Consider the following 20,177-nt stretch of genomic DNA (forward strand, 5'->3'; position numbering starts at 1 on the left):
CATACTTAATGTATTCATATCTCATGCTAAACGTATGGGAGTGTAAATATAATATTTCGTTATATTCTCACAAAGTTATTATTGTCATTTTATTATAGTACTTTCGACATCAGCTTTTTGATATCTTCATTACTATATAAAAATAAGTCGGGTTTTCCTTCCTGACGTTATAACTCCAGAACGCACGAACCGATTTCCACGGATTTGCATTCGTTGGAAAGGTCTCTGGCTCCGTGAGGTTTGTAGCAAAGAAAATTCAGGAAACATTTCACAGAAGAGCGAGAAAACCGGGAAAATCATTTTTCAAATATAGCGCCTTATGTACCTAACATAATTTCGTTTGGTGTTTAAACTATGAAGGTGGTATTTAAACATAAGGTGGCGAAACGGAGTTCGCCGGGTTCGCTAATCTGTAATAGTTCGCCTGGCACACTTTGTATGGAATAGATTCATAACTGAGAAAGCATAATATCTTAAGAATTAAGCTTCAAAAAACATTTTATATTCATGTCAATAGTTTGCGTGCTACTTACAAGTATCTTTGCGCTCGTAGACACATTCGAACCTAACGCCATCTAGCAACGTAACTAAATTTTTGTTGTTAGGCATTGGAAACTCATTTTAATAATATATTTTAATTTTAGCAGATAGTTATTATCAACATAGACACATAAGATAGTTTTGTTTTACTATAGTGATCAAGACCTAGTTTACCGGTATTTTTTGTTTGGGAAAGCGCAAGTGTTACTAGATACATTTTGCATTTAGGCATTAAGAGCTGCAAGAACAATTCATTCTCAAGTCATTATCTACATAAATGTTATGTGTTTTACTCTAATGATCAAGATCTATTAGTGTTAGTTTACCGGTATTTTTTGTTTGGTTAGTATAGTATAGGATACCTAGTTGTCGTTTCCGTTAGAAAACATTGCACGAGGAAGTTCGTTCCACAAGAGAAATAGTGTTGATAGATAAATTACAATGTAAGAGTCTTCAAACGTAGGTTGAACGGGTACATTTTAGGATGCGCGTACCATCACATCTTAACAGCCTGATGGTTCAGGTAGGATGGTTGAAATTATATAATAGTAAATGTCACTCAATTAGTATCACAGAATATTGCGACATCGTATACCCACTAACGGTATGTAAACGTAAATATAAACAGTATGAGCAGTATGGTAAATGGGTACAAAATAAAACAAGAAAATATAATTCATTAAAATTTATTAAACAAGGTATCAGATATAAAAGTATGGTAATAATCATTATTTACAATAATAGTCCTAACACCCTTGCAATTGAGTAGATAGTGGAATGTATTAAGAAGTCTTTTGCTTAAAGCTTTAAATTGAGCTTTTTCGATGTTCCCTAAAACTCAACCGTACATAGGTTTAAACACCATAAATAAAATATAGGAAGAAAACATCACTGCGTAGATAGATATGATTATAAACAGGTAACTATGGCAACCACAAATTTGACAGTGCATGTCAATGTATGTGAAATTTTTGGTCAATACTTTATTTTTTACAAATTATGAAATATATTGCGAAAGAAAATCTATTAAATAAGTAGATATTATTGAAGTGAAACTTCTTTACGCGTTGAGAGTAAAATTTCAAGGTCGCGTCATGGCAATACCGTCACGTCATGGAGTAAGGCGACGATTTTGGTATCTTTGAATCTTGCCAAAGAAGTTTCACTTCTGACACGTGTGCCAACAAAAATAGTAGACTGAAAAAATATTTAGACTGAAATATTTAGACTGAAATTAATTAATGTAGCACCTCATTTTTCGAAATGTAGTTATTTTTTAGTAAAAATAACTACAACGATTGCTGCACATAATTTTATCTATCTACGTTCACAATCACACATACAATAACAATTGAGCAATTTTCAATAGTTTATAAGATACATTTGAAATTATTTACGACCAGAAAAATATAATAGATTTACAATATATTGAATACAACTTTTTTTTAATCTCTGGGGTTTATTTGAAAACATCATTATATTTTTTCGTAGGCAAGAGTAATTTCATGTACATAATATAAAATCTTTTCACATAAATAAATGTTTTTGTTCGTAATTCATATTAATATAATATTATAATTATTTTGATATTGCAAATTATTTTAATAGATAATCTTTCGTATAAAAAGGAAAAATAATTTCCTAATAGTTTTCTACTAAGTACACGAAGACGAAAATAAGTTTTAAAATACACATAATATTTACTGGGTAACTTATGTAAAATTCTATAAAAATGTACTAAATATAAAATTCATTAAAATTACAACGTCCCAAAATATTTAAATACATTTAAATGGTAACACTTAAAATGGCAATTTAATTGCGTATAAAACATTTTCTTATCCCATCTTTACTCAAACCTAACTCAGATTTAAGTCATCATTAAACAAAAAAAAAAAATTTCCTTTTTTTTTAATGACGTCTCAAAATTAAGTGACGTTTAAGTAAACCAAGTTGAATAAGTTCTAGCTTAAATTGGATTAAGTACAGTGGGTATATAATTCCCGTCAACCGTCGGAATCATCAGAAAAACTAGTCCATCCTTCACCAAAATATATTGGTGGTAACACTGCAATGGAAATTTAAAACTGTTTAATGGATAATTAATTAATATTTCTAAGTAAAACTTGAGTTATATTAAGTGAATTTAATGTTATGTTTGAAAAGGTGTGTAAAATTTAATAAAAAAGTGTCAAAATTTCTGGACAATAAAAAAAGTGATTTATTTTAATTAATAGAGAAATTAAATTGGTATTTCTTCTTAAAAAACAGGCAAAGCTATGTGGAAAAGCTAGTATTTATTTCAAACTAGTCATTCCTTGCAGTGTTAGCACGGTACTTAAATATGTATACGACTAGTATATCATCTATGTCTTTAAAAACTACGTTTATTTTTATGCCGGTAACATCACAGGAAAATATGGTACAGAATAAAAATAATTCGTTATTACTATCATATTTTTGTTATTGTTAAAGTTTGAATTGATTCTTGTTGAATTTAGAGCGTTTTGTTAATATGTCCACTTCTATTTTGATTTGATAATATCCATACACTAGGTCTATTAAGTAAAATTTTAGAAAATAAATTCTTCCAAGATATCATCAGACATATTATTATAATTTTTGATAAAATTAATAACTTTATTTGGTAAAAACGAATTTAAAACAGCAGTATTTGTTTCTAAAAATCTATCAATTCAAACTGTAACATTATCAAAATCTGTTTGTACGTATTGTCATGTTACTTTCATGGTCCTTTAACCGATATCTTTTATTATTTAGACAAAATATTATCTAAAATATATGTTTATATAATTTTGGACCCTTTAATTTCCAATAAGGCTACCCTAACTCCAGACTAAATTACGCTATAATACGTAATTAACGTAATACGTGAGCAATTCTAAAACTAATCAGTCCCTTGAGGACTTTCAGTCAGTGAGACAGCTCACTATGTTACCGTTCTTACTATGTTTATCTTTTTTATATAATTGAGCTCTATTTTATTGCATCTCTGAATATTTAACTTTCATAATAATATTGAAAAAAAAATTTTGTTACTTAATGATAATTTTACAGGCAAAAATGTTTATTCTGAAATCTTCTTTACACCAATCTATAACTTTAAAATTCAGCTTTTTGAAGTGAAACTTCTTTAGGTGCGTTGAAAGTAAAATTTAAAGGTCGCGTTATGGCAATACCGTCACGTCATGGAGTAAGGCGACGATTTTAGTATCTTTGAATCTCGCCAAAGAAGTTTCACTTCTGACACGTGTGCTCAGCACACACGCTCTTTTTAATCTATCTGCAGGAATATTTAATAGGAATTGCTTAGATGAGCAGGAGTATTTGAAATATAATTAACTATTTCTCTAAATAAATCTTCAAAAATGTGTGAAATAGCAGCTTTTGTTAAATTATTAATAAATTCAATTGGCTCTTTCATATAGATAATGTCAGCGAGCATTGTCTCAGTAAAAACGGTACCTATATAATATTACACATAACTTTCCGGTAATTTAAACACACTGTATCTCCTCCTTTCGGATAATATAAACGCATTATCCGAATGTATAAGAGATTCTCTTTCTACCTCTGTAAAGTCTGTTTTAACGAAATCTCTATTTAGAATGCTTTTTAGTTCATCTAAACTACGACTGATATTTTCCGTTTTATCTATGAAATTCAATTCTTGCAATTTATCCTCTCTGCTACTTGAATTTGAGTTATCTTTACTTAGCGGTTGGTATGACGTTTCTTTATGGTTGAGCAGTTTATGAGAACCAGCAATTATAAGTGTAGAACCTCGTCTTATAGTTTCTCTGCCTAGTTCGACTATTTCTATGGAATTTTGGCCGAGAACTAAGTTTTTGTAGGCTTTAATGAAAATGTAGATAATTGCAACAATGCCAGTTATTATTATTGAGTAAGATATTATGGGAGCTGCGATTGGACCGAAGGCTGTAGCGAGGAATATGAGGCGCCATATCGGTGTGGTAACTTCTTCTATTCCCTGAAAAATAGAGAATAAATATGAGCAAACTGAAGGAATAAATGGATAGGTATAAATGGTTGGTCAATCAGTAAAACGTTTACCAAGGTTTTAAATATAATTTTTTAGCATAAATTGAATTATTTTAAAATATAATAAAACGAAAATTGATATATATGTATGAACAATTGAATTGAATACATTGGAAAGATTCACTGGGTAAATATAAAATGAAACAAATAAGGTTCATAATATTATGAACAACATCGTCAAAATTATAATTAAATAAAACAAACTATAAGTGAGTCCTAAAAGTAATAATTTAAATAAGTTTTATGAATATAATTTGAATAGTGCATTAAAAATGACGAGATTGCACACGATCAAATAATTAACAAGGTATTTAAGATATTATAAAGAATAATTTAACTAATAAAATATTTATTTCTTACCTCTTGTAGCCACATAACAGGGAACACCATATCGGGGAATTTGTGAATATTGTTAACTCGAATATTTGCTGCTCGATCTACTTTCAAATTCAATTGAACTCGGATTTGACCTTCTAAGGGTACTCCAATTTTCTGTAAATAAACGAAATATTAATCTAATTAGATATTTTTATGAAATTATAATCGTAAATTATTATTATAAGATCTTATGTCATACTAGCTTTCCACCCGCGGCTTCGCCCGCGTTTTCAAAGAAAAACCCGTACCCGTAGGATTTCCGGGATAAAACCTATCCTATGTCCTTTCTCGGGTATCAAAATATCTCTATACCAAATTTCATGCCAATTGGTTCAGTAGTTAAAGCGTGATTGAGTAACAGACAGACAGACAGAGTTACTTTCGCATTTATAATATTAGTATGGATAATATACTTTTAAATATGAAATTTTTTTTCCTTCCGTAACATTACCTAACCTTCGTTGTTACTTTATATTAAGTACAACCGTGATAAAAATTAAAATTTGATTTTAACTTATACATATAGAGCCAATAGACAGATCCATAATTAATATTTTAATACCTCGACTACTACACATTATTTTTCAACTTCACAAATAATTATTATATTATTACTAGCGGTCCGCCCCGGCTTCGCCCGTGGTACATATGAAAAATAGATGTTGGCCGATTCTCAGACTTACCCGATATGCACAGAAAATTTCATGAGAATCGGTCCACTCGTTTCGGAGGAGTATGCAGACTAACATTGTGACACGAGAATTTTATATATAAGAAGAAGAAGATATATTGACTATATCTTTAAACACAAGGATGTCATGACGTTATTATTTAAGAATATAATATCTTTAAAAATCTTACCGGTTGTATCAAAAAATATGATTCATGTTTTTCCTTTTCGGGTTTCAAGCCTTCAAAATCTTTGAGTAGAGATGGATCAGCGTCATAGAAGTGTGGGTATGAAAGATATACTGGAGCATCTGAAATTATTGGACATTTTTATGAGTAAACTACAAAAATAACATTTAAGTTAACAGATATAAAAGTTTTTAATGTTATCCAACTACAAACTGTTAGCACAATAACTAATAATTATGAATTTTTATACTAAAAATGCTTATTTGAATCTTGTAATTTTAAAATATATTTATATCAATCTGAGAGGAAACAAATGAACGAAACATTAAAATACGTTCAGCCGTTCTTGTGTTATATTGAGTAAAATAAGTACTTAATTAACATATCTAATCATTCAATGCCTCCATAATTATACAAGTATTAAGTAGCAAAAAAATATCTTATTTCTGGCAACAATAAGTAATAGGATTATGCATTTTCATATCTTCTCAATAATAATTAATTTCAATTTTCTACAAAATAATAAAAATCCACTTACTATATTGACAAGGACTGATATTCTGCAAGCCTCTAGGAGGACATTTCTCTGTTTCACAAAAACATTTGTTTTCGGGATTGACTTCTGCATTTTCTAGCGTTGATTCCGGTGGTGTGTATAGACCTACTTGGATACCTGGAAATTATACATCATTATTATTATTAACTAGCTGTGTCTCGTGGCTTTACCCGCAGCGCTCAGCTCCTGTTGGTCTTAGCGTGATGATATATAGCCTATAGCCTTCCTCGTTAAGGGGGCGCATAAAGCAAAATAACCAATCTTCTATTAGATGATACGTGTAATATGCAAGACCAAATCTAAAAAATAAAATATATATCAAACTAGATGATATGTTCATTGTTCAACGATTCTGTTTAATCAAAAACATAAAATATTAAAATTGACTCGATAAAAAAAAATCACCAACGTAAAAGTGTGAAAATTAGAGCTAACTCTAATTTTCACACTTTTACGTTTTCTACTTGACATGGTAATACTTATTATGATTTTTTTTTCATAAACAATTATATTAAAACATTTGCAAGATATTTGTCAGAGCATTTTGTGTAATTACTTTTAGTTTTGGTTTTATCTGCGATAAACCACTTTTGGCGCCTTTTTTTCTCGAGATAAACGTTTGATTTTGTCACGATAAAAGTGGTTTATCGCAGATAAAACCAAAACTAAAAGTAATTACACAAAATGCTCTGACAAATATCTTGCAAATGTTTTAATATAATTGTTTATGAAAAAAAAATCATAATAAGTATTACCATGTCAAGTAGAAAACGTAAAAGTGTGAAAATTAGAGCTAACTTGGTGATTTTTTTTTATCGAGTCAATTTTAATATTTTATGTTTTTGATTAAACAGAATCGTTGAACATATCATCTAGTTTGATATATATTTTATTTTTTAGATTTGGTCTTGCATATTACACGTATCATCTAATAGAAGATTGGTTATTTTGCTTTATGCGCCCCCTTAAATGGGCTATCTAACACCGAAAGAAATTTTCAAATCGGACCAAAAGTTCCTGAGATTAGCGCGTTCAAACAAACAAACTTTTTAGCTTTATAATATTAAGTATAGACAACAACAATAATTATCAACAAAAACAACAACATATCGTCATCATCATCAACATCGTGTCAAGGTGAAACTTCTTTGGCAAGATTCAAAGATACCAAAATCGTCGCCTTACTCCATGACGTGACGGTATTGCCATGACGCGACCTTGAAATTTTACTTTCAACGCGTCTAAAGAAGTTTCACTTCAAAAAAATATTAGTACTAAGCGGTCACCCATCAATATAGTGACCGCGCCTTGAGCTACTTAACCCGCAATTAACATTTACCTCGTAGATTATTTTGTAGAATTGGATTAAAGTTATATAGATGAATATTAAGATTATTATATAAATAAATAATTGATATGCAAAAATATTATTTATAACACGAATTCGTAATTTTACGCTTCAAAATTTAAAGTAATTTTAATAATATTTAAATTAGGTAAATAATGATTCATAACATACATTATTATAATTATGAACATGAAAAAAAATGTATTACAAAATTACTGGTATAATTAAAATAAATATTACACTAAATACACAATATTCACAGAACACAGAAACAAAATGCATAAAAAATATTTCGTAACATTTTATAACATATCAAAGCCTAAGGGCCGGCGCCCACTGCCGGCACGGCGTGGCATGGCAGGGCAGAGGATTTTATTACTAATGAAGTTATTTTGAATCTTATTTCAATCAGTTTAGAATTCAAGTTACTTTATTTCGATGCCACGATGCCGCGTGTCGCAGGATGCTGCAGCATGACGCGGCACGCCGCAGGATGCGGCGGCATGACGTGTCTTGCTTTGGGGTCGAGGAATTATGATTGCTAGCTAGTTGAAATAAGGTTGAAACTTATGCAGCATTAGTGGGGCTTTTAGCAGGATGCCACGGCATGCCGCGGGATGCCATTGCACGCCGCGGGATGCTCTGCCGTGCCATGCCGTGCCGTGCCGGCAGTGGGCGCCGGCCCTTAACCAAAGCTAATAATATCTATTAAAAATATAATATTTAAAGAATATTTAAATTAATAGAGAAATTACAAAAATTATGGTCTTTCGTTTTAAAATTTACTTCCTACTAAGTATTACTTATATTAAACTAGGTTTCCGCCCGCGGCTTCACCCGCGCAGTCAAAGAAAAACCCGCATAGTTCCCATTCCCGTGGGATTTCCGGGATTGCGTCACTTTCCCGGGATAAAAAGTAGCCTATGTCATTTCTCGGGTATCAAAATATCTCCATACTAAATTTCATGAAAATTGGTTCAGTAGTTTAGGCGTGATTGAGTAACAGACAGACAGAGTTACTTTCGCATCTATAATAATACTAGGTTCCCGCCCGCGGCTTCGCCCGCGCAGTCAAAGAAAAACCCGCATAGTTCCCGTTCCCGTGGGATTTCCGGGATTGCGTCACTCTCCCGGGATAAAAAGCCTATGTCCTTTCTCGGGTATCAAAATATCTCCATACCAAATTTCATGAAAATTGATTCAGTAGTTTAGGCGTGATTGAGTAACAGACAGACAGAGTTACTTTAGCATTTATAATATTAGTATGGATTTTCATGGTGATCAAAGTATGAAAATTAAAATTTAGATAATTTAAAATGATTACACGATTAGCTATTACTCTATTATTATTTATCCGTAAAATATTATTTTAAAACTTACCATTTTTATAGACATCCTTTCTATATTTCATCGGTAGTATTCTGCAAAGATCCTTGTCGTAAATATAAACTATATCTGCTTTTGTGATAGACCTCGGAGGGAAGAAAGATCCTTCTGATGCCCTGAAAACATATAATAATATTAGGTATTATTAATTTAAAATATCTAGGTAAGTAATTAGTTTCATAAGTCTTAAGTACTTATTAGTAGAAAGTACCTACAACTTATTCTGTTTTAAACTAACCTATCTATACTAATATTATAAAGCTAAAGAGTTTGTTTGTTTGTTTGTTTGTTTGAACGCACTAATCTCGGGAACTACTGGTCCGATTTGAAAAATTCTTTCAGTGTTAGATAGCCCATTTATCGAGGAAGGTTATAGGCTATATTTCATCACGCTACGGGCAACAGGAGTGGAGCCACGGGGGTGAAACCGCGCGGAGCAGCTAGTAATTTATAATTCCGATATTTAAGACAGAGAATCTGCACTAGGATTTACATTTACTCGTCTATATACATTAATTAATCTTCTTCTTCAAAATTTTAAAGATTTAATACAGATATCTGTAGGCATTAATACCTATATAACTATACTAACTTTTTGCCCGCGGCTTCGCCCATGTTTTCAAAAAACCCGCATAGTTCCCGTTCCCGTGGGATTTACGAGATAAAACCTATCTTATGTGTTAATCCAAGTTACCCTCTATATGTGTGTTAAATTTCATTGTAATCGGTTCAGTAGTTTTTACGTGAAAGAGTAACAAACATCCATACAAACTTTCGCCTTTATAATAGTATTAAGATATTAGTAGGATTCTATATAAAATAATAATAATACAACAAAACGATTTTCACCATTATGTAGATTGTAGACAAAGACAACGGCTATTTTTAATTAGGACATATGAATATCTATGCTTCAATAATATAAAGTTAAAGACTTTTTTCTTTGTTTGAACGCGCTACTCTCTTAAATTACTGGACCGATATCAGAAATTTTTCCATCCTTGGTATCTTGGTATCCATTGTAGTAGGTAAGCGATTCACAAGCTATGTACCACGAGCGAAGCCGGGGCACAGCGCTAGTGGTGTATAATTTGATTTCAGTACAATAAAATACAAGAGGATGTTCATTGAAACCTTTAAGGTTATCTTAAATAAATAATACACGAGGAAAATAAACAAATTGAGACAAACAGAGGAAGTTCGCTTCCGCAACCTTTTTACTTCATAATAAAATATTTGATTATGATAAGAGAAGTAACGAAAATTATAATATTTTTGTAAATCGACTCGTCGTAATTTAGGTTTTGAAAATATAAAAATCCGTAACATGATCATATTTTTCTAAACCTATTATACAAACTTCACATAATCCATGCTCTGATGATGAAAGTTTAATTTGTTTGTTTGTTTGAACGCGCTAATCTCAGGAACTACTGGTCTGATTTGAAAAAATATTTCGGTGTTAGATAGCCCATTTATCGAGGATGGCTATATATAATTATCATCACGCTTAGACCAACGAGCGGAGCCACGCGGGTGAATCACGAAGCGCAGCTAATAGTCTCTGTGCCAAATTTTTCAAAATCCGATAAGCCGTTTTTGCCTGACAGAGTAAAACAAACAAATCTTATAAACATACATATGATAATATGTTTAAGTTACATTAAGCATTAAGTAACTTGTATTGTAAGGGGTTTTCCCCGGTTTCTGATCGAGATAAGTTGTCCCATTAAATTAAATTTATCACCTAATGTTTATGTGACAAATCCTGTTATAACAATATATGGGTTTTCTTATTTGTTTGAGGATAGTGGTTATTTTTTTATTAAGAATGAACGATGGAGAATGTAAGGTACTTAATTTCACTTTTGGTGGTCTTATTTTTATATTTTACTAGCAAACCGCCCGCGGTTCTGCGCGCTTTGTCTAAAACCTTATAAATTACTAGCGACCCGCCCCGGCTTCGCTCGGGTGCAATGCTGATACTAAATACACTACAGAAAAACTGTGAACGTTGTATATAAAAACATAGCGACCCGCTCCGGCTTCGCACGGGTATAAAATATACATATATGTATACCCGGGCGGCCGGCCGGTACCGCCGCAAACGCTACGTCCCGCAATTTTTAAATCTGTAATATCTTCGAAAATATTCACTTAAATCATACGGTGTAAAGGGCCATATAGATCTATATTAAATGAACAATGTATTCAAGGTATTTAATTGGTTAAGGATTAATGCTGTATTGGTGAAAATCGCTTCGAAAATTAGCTATTATTTGTCGTAAAAAGGAAATGACAAAAAAAAGTTATTGTGGGTTATCCATAAGAGATAGACATATACCATCGCGGACTTTTCTGTAGACCTTATCAATGTGTATAATACTTAGTACATTATTTTGATAAAAATCGTAGGGTTCAGCCTGCGTTTGCAATATAAGCGGAAAAAATGTCATTTTTTACGACATCACATTAGAAACCTCAAAAATAACAGTACTTCTCCTCTATTTAATGGATGTTATTATACATATAAACCTTCCTCTTGAATCACTCTATCTATTAAAAAAAACCGCATCAAAATCCGTTGCGTAGTTTCAAAGATTTAAGCGTACAAAGGGACATAGGGACATAGGGACATAGGGACAGGGAAAGCGACTTTGTTTTATACTATGTAGTGATGATGATATATACTAAAACCTTACTCCTGAAACACTGCGTAGTTTTAAAGATTTAAGCATACAAAGGTATAGAGAAAGCGACTTTGTTTTATACTATACGTAGTGATACCTTTTTTAAATCAATACTATCTTTTTAAAACTTATAATTACCTGATATTTGCTATATAAAAAGTACTAAATAACAATAAAACTTACCTGATATCATTACAAGGCCTATCCTTCCAATGCGGGAGGTGGTCCAGACCATTAATTTTATCCAAATACCCAAATTTGGTCATATCTTGTCCTGAATAGATCGTGGACACTTCGGATAATGTACCGTTTCTCTAGAAAAAACAATTATTTGGTAACTGTAGTTACATCTATGTGTATAAAACACTTCTTAAGTAGTATTTTATTATACAGCGTATATGTTTAATGTAATGTTTTGGGGTACAAAATTGATTATTTACCTATTTAAAAATTAAAAACACATGACAGGTCACGATCTAGCCGGGTCCATAGGCCACATCAATTTCACGAACAGATTGCAACCCAACAAAATGTGTACAATTAATACTACAATGGGATACAGCTTACAGTTATAAGAATTATTTTAGTAGTAAGATTAAATGATATTTATTAATAATTTATCAAAAAATAGATCAATGTTATAATGTGATTGTGCGATATATGTTACTTAACATTGCAAAACAACTGGGTAATATTATATTTACTTAGGGCCGATTTTTCAATGCTTAAGGGCTGATTTTTCAATCCTGTGATAAAACTTATTCGTCGAATAATGTATAAAACTACCATTTTAAAAACGTATTCTAATTGCCCGTATTTGACAGTTTACGTGACATTTTAATATTATCGTGTAATACTTTATTGGACGGATAAGTTTTATCCAAGGATTGAAAAATCGGCCCTAAAAGCAAAAATAATGATTCTGAATTAATACAAAAATCATCAGTTTTTACAGTAGGTATATACAGTCGAAAAAATATACATAAGGTAAAAAAAAGGAGAATTGAGAAGGCTCTTTTTAAAAATTATTAATAACTACGTAAAAATCTAATAGATATCATATACTTAATTCAAATTTTAGAATTAACTTACCGCTAACAACAAACCCATTTGACTGTTCGGACGTTTGCCCTTCGGGTAGAAATAGTGAGCCAGAGTCACTAGAGGGTCGTTATACCTGAAAATTATATAGAATATTTATTTACCAAACCATTTAATACAAAAATACTTATATTCAAAAATAAATAAATAAATATATCGAGACAATTTTCACACACGGCACGATCTGATCCCATACCAAGCTTTCGCTTGTGTTATGGAACCCAGATGGCTGATAGACATAAATTTATAATTTTAAATTAACACTTTTATAGATAATTAACACCCAGACAAGCAAACATCTATGTTCATCACACAAATATTTGCCCCGGGTGGGAATCAAACCCACGACCAGTGGCTTGGAAGGCAGAGTCACTACCAACCAAGCCAACCGGCCAGTCAAAAAAACGTAATTTGTCACCAATCCTTGATAAGTGTACGAAGTTTGAATTAAATCTGTCCGTTTAAAGTGGGTCAAAATCGAGTCTAAAGGAGTCGGTTACATACAACATAATAACAACATAATAACATACCGATTACATGTGATGCTAGGTAATAAAACTTAAAAATGTGATAAAAACATCTATAAAGCTTAAAGTTTTAAGCTATTGCATAGCTTCTATCGCGGGCCTTGAGCGCGGGGACCGAATCGAGAAATTCCGTAACGAAAAAACCTCACGCTCCCCACTCCGACGGGCGCGGAGGTGTGGCTTGAAGGCATAGCATGCAATAGCTTTACCGCGGCAGTCCCCGAGTGTTTCATTGAAAAACGAGTCTTACCTCCATAAAATTGTTTACTTCAAAATAAACGTTATTATTATGTTATCGGAAAGAAAACAAAATATATTAAACCACCCACGCTGTCCATAAGCACCACAAGGAAATGAAATAAGTTATTTTACATTGTATTAAAGGATTTTATTAGCTTGATAGCTTCACCTGTATGTTTGTAACCGACTCCTTTAGGCTCTATTGTGCTTTAAACGGACTTAATTCCAACTTAAACCAAAGATTAAAATTACTGCATTGTACATTTACCAAGAATCGGTGACAATACAATAATTTCATGATTTAGCGTATTTTCTACCATATAATTTATATTAATTACTAGCTACCCGCCCGCGGCTTCGCCCGCTTTGTCTAATACCTAATAAATTATATACTTAAACCTTCCTCTTGAATCACTCTATCTATTAAAAAAAACCGCATCAAAATTCGTTGCGTAGTTTCAAAGATTTAAGCATACAAAAGGACATAGGATTTGAGTTTGAGTTTGAGGGACAGAGAAAGCGACTTTGTTTTATACTATGTAGTGATTATTCATATACATAAATTATCTACCTTGCAAAACAAACGGTCTATGCGACTGTGAGCGCTATTACAAACTTCATAAGTGTAAATTTCGCTATATCTGTACTTGCTTATAAAAAAATATACCGACCGAATTGAGCCTCCTTTTTTTGAAGTCGGTTAAAAAAAAAATAATACTTACCCAAAAACAAGTTCTTCAGCTGTAACATGTACGAATGGTTTGGCTCGTTCCCTGTAAGTTAGTGTAAGGCCGGAGACAAGTAGATTGAAAACAAAGCCTGCCATGTTGGGGGAAAATGACGTCACTGTCTGGAATAAAAATATATTTTGATATTTATCGCAAATTACTAAGCAAAATATCTTATTTATTTATTACACTACATATATTTTAGATTCCGAGAATACATTTAATATAACGGTTAGGAAAACAGCATCAAGGTTGTATACGTAGTATATTATTATTAGTCAGTGATCAAGGAACAAAAAAATTGTGAATGGGGAGATGAGACAAGTTTTCCAATATTTGTAAGTTTACAGATATGAATAGCATTTACAATAATACCTCCTATAAATTCATGGGCATATAACAACAATAAAAATGCGGCTATAATCACATAATAATCTTCAGTAGGAATCGAACCCACACCATTTTCAATAAGAAGTCGTAGTCACTTATCATTATGACACTATATTCTACAGCAATAAAATAATTCTTATTAAAAAACCATTCCAAATACAACTTCATAAGTAGAAATGAATTTCAAAATGTGAAATTAAATTGATTTACCCATCCACATTATGACCGCGCCCTAGTGTACTTAACCAGAACATCTCTAAATAATAACCAAGGATGATATTATTGTATTAAAAACAGAAAACATTACGTAATAATTGAAACAAATTATGAGCATGTTTAAACTACAAACGCAAAAATCTCACCAAAAGCGGTATATTCGGTACGACTAGTTTCTGCGATTTATCAACAGATAGCTCGGGAACGAATCTCAATATCTTATTGTGTTGGAACGTCACTGTGTCGTTGTCGTGAAATTTTACGTTCACCTTTTCCATGTCTTCCCTGTAACAAACAAAATAAAATAAATCTTCTATACTAATATTAAAATTGGTGTGTATATGTTACGGCTAAAGGTAGGTGAGAACATAAACTTAAGATTAGCCGGCTAAACTTAGGTTTATTTTCGACGAGGTGTTAATGTTAGTTTGTTCTATCTTTAGCCGGCTAAACTTAAGTGTAACCGCAGGCCCGTGGCTAAAAATGTCGGGGTGGGTAGATTTGGTTACTATAATACATGTAAGGAACAGGGCGAGTGTTTTCTGGCACTTCGCCGGCTGCTGCCGCAGCACGCTCGCTGCGCTCGCTCGGCTCGTGCGGGTCTTAAGAGTTCTAACCTAACCTAACCTAGCCACCAGCTTTCTGCCCTGAGTCGGGGTGGGTAGATTTGGTTACTATAATACATGTAAGGAACAGGGCGAGTGTTTTCTGGCACTGTGCGGGCCCCTCAAGCCCTCCACCGGCCCGGCGCTAACCAAATCTACCCACCCCGACATTTTTAGCCACGGGCCTGCGGTTACACTTAAGTTTAGCCGGCTAAAGATAGAACAAACTAACATTAACACCTCGTCGAAAATAAACCTAAGTTTAGCCGGCTAATCTTAAGTTTATGTTCTCACCTACCTTTAGCCGTGACATATATAATATACACGGTATACCAAAATAGCAATTTATCTAAAATCTTTACTTTTTGTCTGTTTGTTCTAGATAATCTCTGGAATGACTAGCCCGTTTTTGACGGGACTTTCACTGAAAGATAGCTGATAAAATACGGAGTAATTAGGATTTAGGGCTACTTGTATCGATTTTGACGGGACTTTCACTGAAAGAGAGCTGATGAAATAATTAAAATACTTTTAATACTGATATTCCCACAGGAACAAATTTAATTGTATTGACACCGATTCATGTTAACTTTACTAAGTTTGAATTAAATCAGTCCGTTTAAAGTGGGTGAAAATCGAGTCTAAAGGAGTCGGTTACATACAAACATACAGGTGAAGCCTATGATATATAAAAAAGCTAGATACGTTACCCGCTCTCTATTTTGGCTAGAAAAAACTCAGCTAAGTGCCCGAGTTTAACTTCAGCGTCGTGGCTAGACGTTCTTTTTTATATTTTAATCGGCAGTTGTTATTACGAAATACATGAGTGAGACAGGTATTATGTCTCGTGCGTGAGAGTGAAAGAGAGAACAACTGTATTGGTGATAATGCGTTAGTAAGTAGGTATATATTAATTACGCTGTTTTTTAGTGCAATGATGTTGGCGTATGCCGCGTCTACTAGTATAATAGAGTCATTGGGTGAAGCTAATAAAAGCGTTAATAAAACAAAGTTCAGAAAAAAGTTTCAATTCGGTTTCGCTTTCAATAAGATTTATGGCTGTTTTTTTAAATAATAAAATATTATGATTTCCTTTTAACACTTAAGATTATTATCCAATTATTTTCAGTGCATTCATAATTTATTCAATTAATATGCATTTTAAACTAATAATTTAATGTGCAAAATAAATGTTAATGTCAATACATTAACATATTTTTTTATAAATATTCTAAGACTATAATATTATCAAAAAGAAATAAAATAAAACCATAATGGACAAAACAAATTCAATTGGCATTTAAATTTGTTTTTTTTTAACACATTATTAGTATATTAGCTTCACCTGTATGTTTGTATGTAACCGACTCCTTTAGACTCGATTGTGACCCACTATAAACGGACAGATTTAATTCAAACTTGGTACACTTATCAAGGATCGGTGACAATACAATTATTATCTCGAGTTTAAGTGTGTTTTTAGATTTTTTTCACTACATACTTATTCATATAGACTACCTGTAACAGATTTTCGCATTTATTATATTTTATGGCATAGATTATATTATTATATTGTTGTTAATAAAAATATGAGAGTTTAGTAGTGCTAAATTAAAAAATTATGTAAAAAAAATAATAGTTCAGAGAGCCTATTACAGCATTAAGGAATATATGGAAGATAAAAACCCATGGAGGGTTGTCGCGTAAAAACCACAGGACAGTTCTTTGTCATATTATGTAGTTAGATATAAGTTACATATTATGTAAAATGAAATTGTAATATTGACACGATTTTAAAAGAGCAACTATGGAGTTTCTTGCCGGTTCTTCTCCATAGATACTGCTTTCCGAATCGGTGGTAAATGTTAAAAATATGTTATGACATGTGCAATGTGCATGGTTATGACGATTCAAAAGTGCTTCTAGAAGAAATTGAATAAATAAATGTTTGAGTTTCAAAAATGTTTAATCAATAATGAAATAAATTAATTGCAAAATCAAGTGTATAATAGCTGTTGACATAATATTATTGTGATTCTAAATTCAGGAATTAAGCATACATTAGTATTTGTCTTTTGTAATTAAAATAAAATACACATTTAAAAATTGAAATGCATTTTCTTTTATTTATTTATATACTCTTAAATGTGGTATTTAAATACACAAATATTGATTCTTGTAGTTATAATGGGTGAAATAAAAAGGAACATAGAGCTGAAAAGTTTGTTTGTTTGAACGTGCTTATCGCTAATCTAAAATATTAGACGCTATTAGTAGTAGGTAATAGTTTATTTTGACTAAATTTTGAAGAAATTCTTTATGCGCGTTGTGAGTAAAATTTCAAGGTCGCGTCATGGCAATACCCGCACGTCATGGAGTAAGGCGACGATTTTCGTATCTTCGAATCTAGCCAAAGAAGTTTCACTTCTGACACGTGTGCTCGACACACGTGAGGAAGAATTATTTATTACAGTCGGCTTATAATTTATTAACTTATTTAGCACTACAGAATCACTACATAGTATAAACTATAAACTATAAAACAATATAGCTGTCGCGTCCGTTCGTCCTTATGTATATTAAATCTTTAAAACTACCCAACGGATTTTGATGCGATTTTTGAATAGAGAGAGTGCTTCTCGAGGAAGGTTTTAGTTTATAAATTGACAAGTCAAAGCGGGCGAAGCCGCGTGCGGAAAGCTAGTTTGTACATAATATTTTATTGACAGGTAAATAATAAAATTATTTTCCACGTGACGCGTCAGTTGATGTTGACTTCCTACATAATAATTTATGTTTTAGGTATATGTATTTATTAACCGTTATTTAGATAATGTAAATATATATTAAAAAAACATATTCGCATATTTATGTATGTAAATAATGATATGACTAATTTTTACAATCAATTCAAAATATATTTTATAGTTTTTAAGTCGTTAATGACATCGTAAATAAGGCAATATTTAAATAATCTTATAATTATATAAAAATGAATCGCAAAATGTGTTGGTAACTCGAGAACGGGTGGACCGATTTCGATAATTCTTTTTTTATTATATTCCTTGAAGTACCAGAATGGTTCTTATGTAGAGAAAACATAAATATGTACCACGGGCGAAGCCAGGGCGGACCGCTAGTCTATAATATAAAAATGAATCCCAAAATGTGTTGGTAAGCGCATAACTCGAGAACGGCTGAACCGATTTCGATACATTCGATAATTCTTTTTTTATTATATTCCTTGAAGTACGAGGATGGTTCTTATGTAGAGAAAACGTAAACATGTACCACGGGCGAAGCCGGGGCGGACCGCTAGTAATTAATAAATATTCAATAATTATTATTTGAAGATCCTCCGAATTTTTCGTCATAAGTAATATTTTTTTTAACTGACTGCACCAGAGGTTATTGTTTTTTAGTTGAAGTTACCTATTATCATTATTATGCGATCCTAGTTTTACTTGGAAAACAGTTTCCTTGTCAATTAGGGTTTAAACTTTATTATTTAACCACGTTTTAAATTATCCAAATAAAAAATAATATATATCTCGAGAAGGGATCCGATTTCGCTAAGTCTCTTATGGAGAGAAAACGAAAACATGAACCACGGGCGAACCCGGGGCGGACCGTTTGTATTGTTAGCAACTAAATAGTTCATCTCTCTATCCATCACACATCTAAATAATATACAGGGTGTCCCACCGTTGGTATACTAAGCCCAAAGAAGGTTATAGTTTTGCATACGCTGAGTACGTAAAAAATATTAATAAAATTCCAAACGCATTTTTTTTTCAAATAGATGAATTCTTAAAACTATGTGTAGACCCCTAACAAGCAACCCGCCCAACTTTGCCACCTTTGCATGTGAGCTATCTTTCAAGATTATGTTTTTATCGATAAAATGCTCACATTAGCGAAGCGGTATATGCCAGCTGCGCGAAGTCAGAGAAGAAAACAAGGATTTTAAGGAAAAATTTAGGAAAAAAGATTGACGTAATTATTTATTTAAGTATTTTTTATGTGATCAGTGTATGCAAAACTACAAGTCCTTTCGCGCTTAGTATACCGATAGTGGGACACCCTGTATAAAACTAAACGGAACTAAACAATAACAAAATTGGCCTCAACCATCGCATAATTAAAACGTTATCCGTGGTTCAAAACCAAGGCTTTTCATAATAACTATAAAACTGACGTTTTGAGGTCAACCTTAGGTCATGTACAATATATGCGAGAGAATATTCGCAATGTTTTCCATTTTTACACATTTTCACACATTGTTAATTTTCCGTCTTTGTGCGAATTACATATAACTGACTAGCTCTGCCCCGCTGTTTTACCCGCATTGCTCTGCTCCTATTGGTCTTAGCATGATGATATACATATATAGCCTATAGCCTAGATAAATGGACTATCTAACCAGAGAAAGAATTTTTAAAATCGGACCGGTGATTCCTGAGATTAGCACGTTTAAGCAAACAAACGAACAAACTCTTCAGCTTTATAAAATTAGTATCTATGAATGTTT

The 20,177-nt window shown here is 32.1% G+C and overlaps 2 protein-coding genes across 4 annotated transcripts in view; one reads left to right on the forward strand and one right to left on the reverse strand.

Moving 5' to 3' along the window:
- Nucleotides 1-20,177, forward strand: part of LOC149475457 (uncharacterized) — a 252,747-nt gene that overhangs the window by 79,785 nt on the left and 152,785 nt on the right. The gene's annotated exons all lie outside the window — the stretch shown is intronic.
- The window catches only part of dsb (scavenger receptor class B member debris buster), a 101,440-nt gene continuing 83,098 nt past the window's right edge, over nucleotides 1,836-20,177 (reverse strand). For all 3 annotated transcript variants that reach the window (XM_089713384.1, XM_089713385.1, XM_089713386.1), the window contains 9 exons: nucleotides 15,188-15,326; nucleotides 14,430-14,557; nucleotides 12,932-13,016; nucleotides 12,023-12,153; nucleotides 9,144-9,265; nucleotides 6,398-6,532; nucleotides 5,863-5,981; nucleotides 4,984-5,115; nucleotides 1,836-4,552 (listed from right to left, as the gene is read on the reverse strand). In XM_089713384.1, coding sequence (XP_089569510.1) covers nucleotides 4,037-4,552; nucleotides 4,984-5,115; nucleotides 5,863-5,981; nucleotides 6,398-6,532; nucleotides 9,144-9,265; nucleotides 12,023-12,153; nucleotides 12,932-13,016; nucleotides 14,430-14,557; nucleotides 15,188-15,326 — 1,507 coding nt within the window. In that variant the 3' untranslated portion in view covers nucleotides 1,836-4,036. The remainder of the gene's footprint in view (nucleotides 4,553-4,983; nucleotides 5,116-5,862; nucleotides 5,982-6,397; nucleotides 6,533-9,143; nucleotides 9,266-12,022; nucleotides 12,154-12,931; nucleotides 13,017-14,429; nucleotides 14,558-15,187; nucleotides 15,327-20,177) is intronic.

Source organism: Colias philodice, chromosome 30 (genome assembly GCF_061535455.1).
Source record: "Colias philodice isolate Cphi_HAF_F1 chromosome 30, ilColPhil1 Martin Lab GWU primary, whole genome shotgun sequence".
Classification (NCBI taxonomy): Eukaryota; Metazoa; Arthropoda; class Insecta; order Lepidoptera; family Pieridae; genus Colias; species Colias philodice.